Below are 11,156 nucleotides of genomic sequence, written 5' to 3'. Positions count from 1 at the left end.
CTGTCTACGTGACCTGGATAAGATGTTGCATTGTGCTGGCTTGCGTATTATTGTAGTACATGTATTATGTATATACGTAAATATATATATTTTTTTCTTATTTTATATATATATATATATATATAAATTTGGTTCTCCTTCCTTCGGAGAAAGAACGGCAGGAGACATGAAATAATCAGACCCTGGAAAAGTTCCATAAATCAACGCCAACTGGCCCCGGTAGTTGTCATCAATTACTCAACATAGAGGAAACAGCACTGTAACACTTTTTTATCATTAACAGTCTAGCGAAAAAATACGCGTAACTGAAATACACACACACACACACACACACACACACACACACACACACACAGACACACACATATATATATATATTATATTAACAGAATATCCGTACCCCCCCCCCTCGTCCCCTGCGCTCTCTTGTTGCTTCTTTTAGAGCTGATAATAATTACTATATGGGAACGAAATAATATAGAAAATTAAAATAATAACAATAATAATTTTCCACGTTTAATCTACTTAAATTCATATTTACACGTCAGGTCTATAGTTATAATCAATAATAATGTAGTCGTACAAAATGTCATTTACAATAATACATCATAAAATTATAATTAAAACAATGTAGGTAGTTTAATATAGTAATCAAATACATTCAAAAAGTATTATGTATTGAACTTAGCAGCGTAGCATTAATATTCGATACACAATATAATATGATTTAAAATTATGAACAACATATTATTATTATTATTCACAATTACAGAAAACGACACTAAAGGCATATCAGTTTAATATTACATTCTTTCTTTTTTTTTTACAACGTTTCACAAAAACCTATATGATTACACAGCAACATAAATCAATACAAGATACAAATACAATTATTATACTGTTGACATTTTATCAAACGATTTTCAATCAATAGGACGTATGTATTAAAATATGTTATAACGTACATTGAAATTATTATTACTATTTATAGCAATAGCAATATTGCGTTTTATTAGTGTTAAAGTTAATGAATTAATGACTAATTTTTAAATAATACATTTTTGCTACGCTGCGCCATTTTGGCTTTGGTCTCAAACTTTGAAAACATAAAAAAAACAAAAATAATAATACAAGTTTAAATTTAGGCTTATAAACAGTTTATTCTTCAGACTTATTTCACCACCTTTCTACGTGGTTTAAACTTTCTAGGCTCTTAATTTCGATACTTTGGTAATCCACGTCCGCTGTATTTTGCCTCCAATATAACCTCTTTAGTGCGTCACCCCTCATTCCAACCCAGATAGTACCACACGCTAAAAGTATTAACAACAACACAATACACACAAAAACTATCATACCTGGATGAGTCGTTTTTGCTGAAACGTGTACATTCTTCGGATCGTCTTTCGCTCTTAGCCGTGCAAATACAGCTGTCTGTTCTGTTGTAGTCGTAGTGACTCGATAGGTCGGAGTCGTAGTAATCGTGTCACAGTACACTGCATCGAATACCTGTTGAACACTGCCATTATCTTGTCTACATTGCACACTCTCCACAGTGGATTTGAGTTTTTGCGGCAGGTAGTTTCTGAGTCTCAGTTCAGTTTTACTCAACTTGGAATGTTGATCGTCGGATGCGTGGATCTCACACAGCCAGTCTCTGAGCCACGATTCGACGCACTTGAGTTCATTTAATATTAATGTTTTCATTTTGGGCATATGATAAGGTAAACGGTTGGGAAGTGAAATCACATCGCATTCCGTCAAGTCTAAGTATTCAAGTTGAAACAAAGATGACAGTACAGCACTGTCGTTTAACAGGATTGCAGCAAGATGTTTGCTGTACGCCAGTTGGATTCGGTTCAAGTAACGTGTATCAGTGAATGGGAACGTTGGTGTTTCTGGTGCCGTTAGCCCCTCCAGCTTCAAGACTTTTAATCTTACTGGACCTGTTAACATTTCTCTAGTAATCATTTTAATTGGATTTTCGGATAAATCTAAAACATCAAGAAATAATAACGACGCAAATGTAAGTTCCTGTATGTGTCGGATATTATTTCTTCGAACATTTAATAGTTTCAGACGTCTGCAACCCTCAAAGTCTTCAACACTCAAGTTCTGTATTCTATTACCTTCTAGATTCAATTTTTCTAAACTTCCTGGGAGACTTTTTGGAACTGTTTCCAATAAGTTATTACTCAAGTCCAGTACGATCAGTAAATCGAGCCGACCGAATGCGTCGTCTTCGACCATGGTAATGCGATTAGCACTAATGTTAAGCAAATGGAGAAGAGGAAAACCATCTAAGTCACCACTGTTCACTGCTTTTATCACATTGCCGCTCAATATGAGTGAGCCTAACAGCGGAGCTGGCGTGACTGGAACTTCTGTAAGATTAGTATGCGAAGCATCCAATGCTTGAAGTCTTGGACCGGAACCCAAAACAACAGGTGCTAATTCTGTATTTTTGGCAATGTTCAATTCAACTAGATTCTCAAATGGCTGAAATACTGTAGTACGATCGAGATCATAGTTTTCGGAAACGTCGAGATATCGTAATGTAGTACTTGGTAGCGTTTTTTCTGATATTCTCGTTAATGCGTTACCTCGTAAGTCTAACCATTGCAGATCCGGCATTCCAACAAACGTATTATTTTCAATCCACAATATAAAATTATTCCCAAGATCCAAAACTTCCAAAGAAGACGCATTTACCATGTCGGTTTTATTCAACGACTTAATGTAATTCCAACTCAACGTTAGATTTTTAATGTCTGAACACATTGAGAAATTGTTTACCTTATTGAACGATAGTATCATGGAATCAACTCTTACCATATTACTAATGGCAACGTGGCAAGGATTTAGGATGTTATTTCTAGACAAGTCAACCGTTGGTAAAGTTATGTTTTTATCACTAGCGATATAAATCCCGTTCAAATTATTTTGGGATATATCCAGTTTGGTCATACCGTTAGTGTGAGTCAAGTCGATTTTGTACGGTATGGCGTCACAGTAAACATCGCGCGAGCCGTTTGTAGGCAATTCCAAAACGCATTCTTTTTGGACTTCTGCAACGACGACTGACAGCAAAGAAACTACGATAGCGTTTATAATCACTACCATTGTTCGTCCGCACTCACGACTTCACAGCCGCCATGCTAAGTATTTGAATTTTCTTTGATATTCCTATACCGCAGAAACAACCTTTGGTCGAATTTTTCTCATTCTATACATCTGTAAATATAAAATAAACACTTTTAGTTAATGAAAAATGCCGTTTTATGAATATTACATGTATTTAAATTACAATAATTGTCATGTACAATATCGAATTTAATAAATAAATATGTATATTATACATATATTATATTAATATACGTTTATTACGTTAGCTGTGTATTTATTATGCCAAGCATATTATAATATACAATAAGTATGATTATGACAGATTTGTATTTTTATTTTTCAAAATAATTTTTCCCCTTCAATATCCCATAACGTAATTTTTGCTCTCAGTATGGGTTGGTCTGATTTGACCCTTTTGTTTTCGACGGTTATATTACCAACTCATATAATATATAATATATATATATATATATATACTTGTATTTATTATGGCTATAACAATGGTCAAAATAATAAACCCACATCACAACATGAATTTCATTTAATTTTTATTTAACGAAGTCCTACGTAAGCTCGGGCGAAATCATTGAAACCTAGCGGTTTCTTCTATTGTTCTGTGTCCACGTCATCATCATCATAATAATAAAGAGTTCCATATATCGCAACAAAACATACAGTAAACCTAACTTTTATTCCGGATGTATAACAATGCGTAATTATTCATTTTTATCACTGGGCTTCACATTATACTTTAGCAACCCTTACAAACTATATAGTTGGCAATTTTGGTTGAGGGTAAGATTGTCAGCATTTAATTTTCGAAAGTATACAATTATCCTTATATAAGTATATATTATATATTATATACAATGCGAAGGTGTACGTCAGCGGGAGTGGTAATACTTTATGCGTGCATTTTTTATTAACTTTAAGCTTCAGCCAACCCTAATTTTATCGTTATAATAACATTTCGGCAAATATTTAAACCACGTTCGTTAAAATATTATTAATAATAATTACAAAATAGAGTTAAAATATTCTAGTGCAGTTTTAAAAATAAATATACAGGTACTATATTTAATTTAACAAAACCCAACTGAGATAATGTTATTATCGTGGTTACATTTTTTTTGTAAGCTCGTACTATCTGCAAAGCATCGATCATGACGTGTAAGTGTGTTATAATATTATAGCGGACGTATAGCTGCGTTTTTAAACCACGGCATTTTCCGGTCTTTTTAAAACTGTCTACGCTTAATTTAGTCTCGATTACGATCGCATTACGTTAATTGAATTATAATGTTATCGTCGTGTATACAGTATGTGTCACGGCGTTTAGACGCAGGTTCCAAACACACCCTCCTCCTCCCCTCCTCCCTTACTCACAGTCGGCGTATTAATATTCACAACATAATATTATATTATCACGGCGACCATGATGTGGCAAGGAACAGCGGCGTTGGGTTGCACGAATGACGGATTGCCAGGGCAACTTTTCTTTTGCGTTTGAAAAGTTTTTACATAACCGTCGCTTGAGGGGTGCCTAAGGTGACTGATGCGCGTGTTTTGGTGAAAATGTAAATATTCAAAGTTTTGGTTGGCTTTAAGTTACCGAAATACTTAAGTCCCGTCTTCCTGTCAACCCGACCTTCTAAAAACGCATAGGTACATACACTACATACTCTGCAGTATGTAAACTCGCGCATAATCTAGTAATTTAGGAATGGAGAAAGACTGAAAATGGCATGTCACACGGTTCACGCACGCGTGTCAACGAATACGTATAATAGGGCTAATTAAAACGGTTGAATGATCGTTAACACGGTGCACGTCATAATATATTGTACAGATATAGTACCTGCACATAATATGCATTTTGATTGGTTAACCTACGACGTGTATAATATAATATATATTTTTATCGGAAACAAGCATAATAATATTATTGAGTAATATAATCAACCGTTTATAAAAAATAATTCAACCAATAAAAATTAATCAGACTCTATTATTATGCATTTCGTATAATAATATGTGCATTGTGCATAAAGTATTAAATTATTATAATACGCAATACATATACTGCTCCTTCATAAACAGAACATTGAAAAACGTGTACGTAATTGCATAATAAAGTCAGTCTATTGTGGGTACCTGTACATTAAATAATGCATTCAACACATGAATACATACTTACTCATTTAAGACTTAAATAATTTCCTTTCTTTTGTGCATATATAGTAAAATCTCGTTAAATCTGACGCGCGCTGAGTACCTACGTACGCATAACGTATCACTGTAGTTAGGCCAACAACAATTTTTGATTGCTGAAATAGCTATATTTCAAACTAACACTATTAAACTGCAAAAATGCGATGACCAATATATTTTATTTTATTTAAATCTGTATTGCATAATATTTTTAATGTTGTTTGGTTTACAGACATCATTATTTAGAATTTGACAAACAAAAATTCAGCAACGTAAAATATTAGCTTGAAAGTTTTCTTGTTTATTATACGCACTATATACGTAGTACAAACCTATAATAATAACAATCAATCAATCAATCTTACTACCACAAGTCATAATGAAATAAATACGTCGGTCTTATTATTGTCTGTCACTGGGTGTTATTTTAATTTTTATAACCATAATTTTCATTTGTATAGCTTACGTTTGATAAATGAAGTATATTTATTGATCGCTGCAGGGTTATATGACAGCGTAAACACAAACCCTGTTCACAACAATATACGGCCCATTGTTTTTACAGTAGGTGTGGTAAATTAATATTTTTAAAAAATGTAATTGTATTAAAAATATAAACGTCGATAATTTAACGCTCGAACTTGAAAAGGACCGTTCATCAAAAACTGTTTATTTTTAGTGAGCTGAACGACACTCAATTGAGTCTTATAGTATTATTATCTACATCTTTTTAATTCTTTTCAGTCTTTTTACCCTCTTCGGCGATACTTAAGTCCATATAATATATGGCATAGATGTATATGCATATAAAAATGCGATTAAACCAGAATTCAATTTCGCGCCCGTCGGATGCAGACACGCTTCCAATACATTTTTATCCCATCGGTAACGCCACGCGAGTATATTATATTCCCGTGCATTGCGTCAAGCTTAGTTTATAAGCCCTCGGATCGAGCGAGTTAGTACAAGAGAATGGGATGAAAATCAAGTAGGGGGAAATAAAGAACAATTTCCCACCTAGAATTGAGAAATGAATTTCGTATGCAAACTGGGTAAAGGCGAATAGGAAGCGCGACTTGGTTCCGGAATCGGGAAGGCTCTTGTTTGGAAGAGACACGGCAGGGGGAGAACGCATCTAGACCAAGACAAATAAAAAGGAGAGAAAAAGTCGTGTCTCTCTCATGGGAATGCAAAGCTTTGTTGTGCAAAGGAGAAAAAATATACAAGGCGAAGGTATTACAAATCTGGTTATAAAGTTGGCCGAGCACGAAAATAATCCAATCAAGCATAAGTCTGATTTTACGAGCGGACTGTACATAATAATACATCATTCAAAAACAACAAAAACCGTTTTAATAACATTTATTATATACGATGTTATAGTAACTCTTAATTAATTTATCGATATAAATTTGAAATTATTTTTTATTTTTCATTTTCGATGACAAAAATAACTTTACTTCGACGAGTAAGTTTTATTGAATCACTTTCAAACGATCACATTTTATTTCACGCTTTTCGTAAATATTATTATATACGTTTTCGTCGTAGTATATTATATTATATTATGTGATAAATATATATATATACATATTACGATGAAAATATTTATGACGTACGATATGCGTGTATTCATAATATACATATTTACTTACGCATTATTACCATACGGTATTATGTTATTATATTTTGTAAGAAGCTGTGATAGAGAGAGATATTATTATAATATTATGGTTTCGGGAGCAAAATAACGTCGGCCGATGCTAATTTTTAGTCGCGATTTATTACCGCAAGGAAGTTTTGTCTTAATTGGTTTTTACTGCTCCACAAAATGTTCACTCGACCAAAAAGTTACACCACTCGTTCAGCGACCATGGTCCCTCAGTAATTATTCAAACGATGAAAATATGAATAACTTTATTACCAAAATTCACTCACGCTAAAAGTTTCCACAGTTATTTCAACAATGTTTTCCGATGTTTTCGGCAAACAGCTATGCACACAAGTGCACAATCGGTGTTAGTGGCCGTTTTAGGTTGCTCACAAATGTATGATGTCCGAGTAAAAACATACCAAACAAATAATAAAACACGTAATTTATTATATTCGAAATCCTCGAATTGGGCCGTAGTAGGGGTTGATAATTAATATTCCGATTAGATAATCTTAGGCTGCTAGATTTGGTTTCAAAACCATTCACCATTTGCTACAATTGATGATTTGGGTCGAAAGGAGGCCAAATTACCACATTCATTGTGCCACTATTCGCGTTTCTGTCGTTTATTTATAGAGGGCAAAGATACTTTGGATTAACATTGGAAAGATCTAACAGCCGTTGTACCATTGCCTCTAGATATTTACGGTCGTCGTTTACTATCAAGCGTTTCAATGTTATATAACAAAATGTAAAATATATCTAATATCTATTGAAAACCTCAAAGTCGATTTCTTTCGGAGAAGACTTTCAAATTGTTGTGTCTTGTGAAGTTAATTATTTAGAACTACCTGCGGATATTGAATTAAATGTATAAAAACAAAATTAAGTATAGTGATGCTAGCACACCTATAGTAGATTTAATTTATTGAATAATATTCATATAATAATTGTATTTTATTATTAAGTATCTATGTCATGATAGAAGTGTATTAATAATTAATATATCATATTATAAGTTATAAATTATTAAAAATTATACATTTATTACTCTTTATAAAAAATTAAATCGTTAACTTATTAACGTATAAATATTTATCTGCGATATTTTGTATCTTGCTATCTTGTATTTTGTATTTTCAGGCCCATTAACAACTTAAATATTTTTAAATAAACCGTGACATGTCAAAAAAATATTTTAAATATTTTCTAGAAGAATGCTATAAAATAAACTTAAATTTGTTAATATTTGTTGTTTATTTATATAATTATGTATTATTATTGTTGTAGGTACATTTATTTGTCTTACAAATCAATAATTTATTTAAAATGAATTATTCCCAACATACGAAATAAATTATAATAAATTGGTATGTAAAAATCAAATTACTGTTCAATAACAATTTTAGTGATATAAACTAAAAAAATAATTTTCTATATAAATTTTTTTTACAGAAACTATAGTAACTAAATAAAACTGCTCTAATATTTAGTTACTTTTATTGAGTAAATGATAAATACAATTTTTAAATTTAATTCAATAATTTATTTATTTTTTTAAATTGTATTTTTTCTATTATAGGTACATTTTGAATACAAATTATACAGTAAAATAATCATATAATACTACCTATTAAATTTACTCATGATTAGAATTAAGTTTAAGCTATTGTGCACGATAAAAAAAATTATTCATCGATTAGTATTAATTTTTTTTTTTTTTTTATGTTAGTTGTTGAGGAGATCTCTTGGTCATTGCCTTTTTAACCTTCTAGGAAGTATTAAATTACATATTTATTTAGTAGTATTAAATTAGTTCTTTTATTATACTAAAATATGATTTTAAAAAAACGATGAAAATTATTAAAATATGTTAACAAAATAATAATTTGTGTTTAACGTACAATATTTATGTACGTACATGCTACCAAGTATATATTCGGCATCATGATATGATTATGTATTATTATGTCTAAAATGTATTCAACATTTAAATTCAACTTGTTCAACTACGTACGTTATCCAGATCGTAAAATGTATCACCAATGATACCAGTGAATAGCTATACTATTTTATTATTATTACATATGTGTGTACTAAAGTTTTCCTACTTTGAGTTATATACTATGTGTCTTTATACATGAGTAATGAGTATATTATTATCGTAAGCCGTAGAAATAACTTCATGAGCTTTTTCCAAAATAGTAAGCAATAATTACCATTAATATTATGATAAGCGATATATATTTTTTTTCATGTATAATCAGACACCATACAATACAATACCACTTGTTTTTATTTTATTACCGGGAACGTTTTAGGTTTAGACGCGTAAGATGGACTCTCCTTAAGTATACAGTATTACGACTGAGTAATAAATACACAACAACCTCTGAATATATAAGTATAGGTATATACGACACATCACACATAGGTGCGTTGCGTTTACAGTACTGGACTTTAAGACGTTTAACTCTTATGTGGTACCGCGTCGGCACAACTATTCTAGTATTATTATTATTATTATTGTCATGATAAAGTTCTCACCTTTTGGCGTGTGTGACATTAACAATAACGGAGCGCCGAGAAGTGTCCGATGACCGTTGACGTTTTTCTCGAGGCGTCATGCTCCGCTCGTGACCCTATTTATTTCGGCGGTCGGTCGTCTGCTGCAGGAGCGTGCGACGAACGTCGGCGGGTGAGGAGGAAAACGCGTCGACCGGGCTCGGACCGTGCTCGGGGGGTAGTTCGCACGAGAACGTGGTCCGGAGTCGACTGATCCGACGTAATGTCCTACGGGCACAGAGTTCGTCCCCGGCACGGCATATACCATGGTATATATATATGTGTGCGAACGCGGTCCCGTCGGCTGCCACTGGGCGCGCAGCGTAACCGTTCGTCGGTTTACCCTGGCGGTGGTGATGGTTCCCCTAAGTATATATCATGTGCGTGCGTAGGTGTGTGTGTGTGTGTGTGTGTGTGTAGATTTTGTATAATTGTCTGTGGCAACAATCGGATGATTACTGTCGAAATAAGAAACGTTTTAAAAGAGTATATATGTACTTTTATGTAGGTATATATACACCGCAATTGCGCCCCACGTTTCGTATATTCTGTGTGCCCTGCAACTGCAGCTATTATATATGTTATAATTTACATTATCTGTACGGTATGGTTCGAACAACTCAACACCACATCATTTTTATGATATTTTACTTTTTTTATTTTTGAAATAGTCAGTACCATACTTCAAATAAGTAATCTGCAGCTCTATGATGTGAAATCAAAAGTATTACACTATAGTATACCTAGTCTATCGCTTCGATAAAATTAGAAACTTAAAAAGTAACTATAATAAGTGATAAGAATTAATTTATTTTGTAAATATTTATTGTTGTCGTAAATTAATTTAACTGTATAGAAACTTTTTTCTAAAATCACATAAATTGATCGAGAATATATTATTATCTATAGTAGATTGGGTAATACATTATTTTCAGGATCTCGATTTGACTTGTACCTACTACCTATTTATTGTTTAATGATTTAAAACTAAATTCAGTTTGTTGGTACTTCGCCAATATTATTGTATAATATTATGAATTAATTCTGGAAATATGTAAGCACAACATTTTCTAAAACAATACACAATAGAATACGCAGGCACTCAATAAATTTAATTAAAATCAATCACTCCACGGCTTCGCAATATCAACGGTATAAAGTACATAATATTTAATATCCAAAGTGGAAACTAACGTTACGGGTGCGTTGAAATTCACATTTAATGCATTAATATATACGTATAAATATAATGCATAATACCTAACTACTTTTTTTTTTTTTTAATATTATCATTATTATGACAATATGACGTGTGCTCCCCAAAATTAAATATCCCAGCACGCCCAGTATATAAATATTATTTTTTTATTCGCACCCTTCTTGATTTCTACCGCTTTAAAATAATATAATAATATATACGCATTTAATATAATATAGAGGTACTCATATATATATATATATATATATAGGTGTATAGGTGTATATATATATATAAATAGGTGTATAGGTATGTACATTATAGGTACGTATACATGTCCCGCAAACAATATTACGCTTGATAATGGAATCTCCGTGTACGCACCAATCACGATGATGGTTG

At 32.2% G+C, this 11,156-nt stretch overlaps 1 protein-coding gene across 1 annotated transcript; it reads right to left on the bottom strand.

The window, feature by feature from the left end:
• Window positions 1-491: 491 nt before the first annotated feature.
• Window positions 492-9,778, bottom strand: LOC132943506 (podocan). Its single transcript, XM_061012532.1, has 2 exons — window positions 9,539-9,778; window positions 492-3,234 (listed from the first exon to the last, which is right to left on the bottom strand). Exon 2 carries the CDS (start codon window positions 3,121-3,123, stop codon window positions 1,177-1,179), a length of 1,947 nt encoding a protein of 648 aa, XP_060868515.1. The 5' UTR covers window positions 3,124-3,234; window positions 9,539-9,778; the 3' UTR covers window positions 492-1,176.
• Between the last annotated feature and the right edge of the window lie 1,378 nt (window positions 9,779-11,156).

This window comes from Metopolophium dirhodum, chromosome 4 (assembly GCF_019925205.1).
Source record: "Metopolophium dirhodum isolate CAU chromosome 4, ASM1992520v1, whole genome shotgun sequence".
Lineage (NCBI taxonomy): Eukaryota > Metazoa > Arthropoda > Insecta > Hemiptera > Aphididae > Metopolophium > Metopolophium dirhodum.
This window is presented reverse-complemented; position numbering and strand designations above follow the sequence as displayed.

Coding starts and splice junctions, on each gene's coding strand:
- LOC132943506 (XM_061012532.1), bottom strand. CDS start 3,123: ATGGTAGTGATTATAAACGCTATCGTAGTTTCTTTGCTGTCAGTCGTC.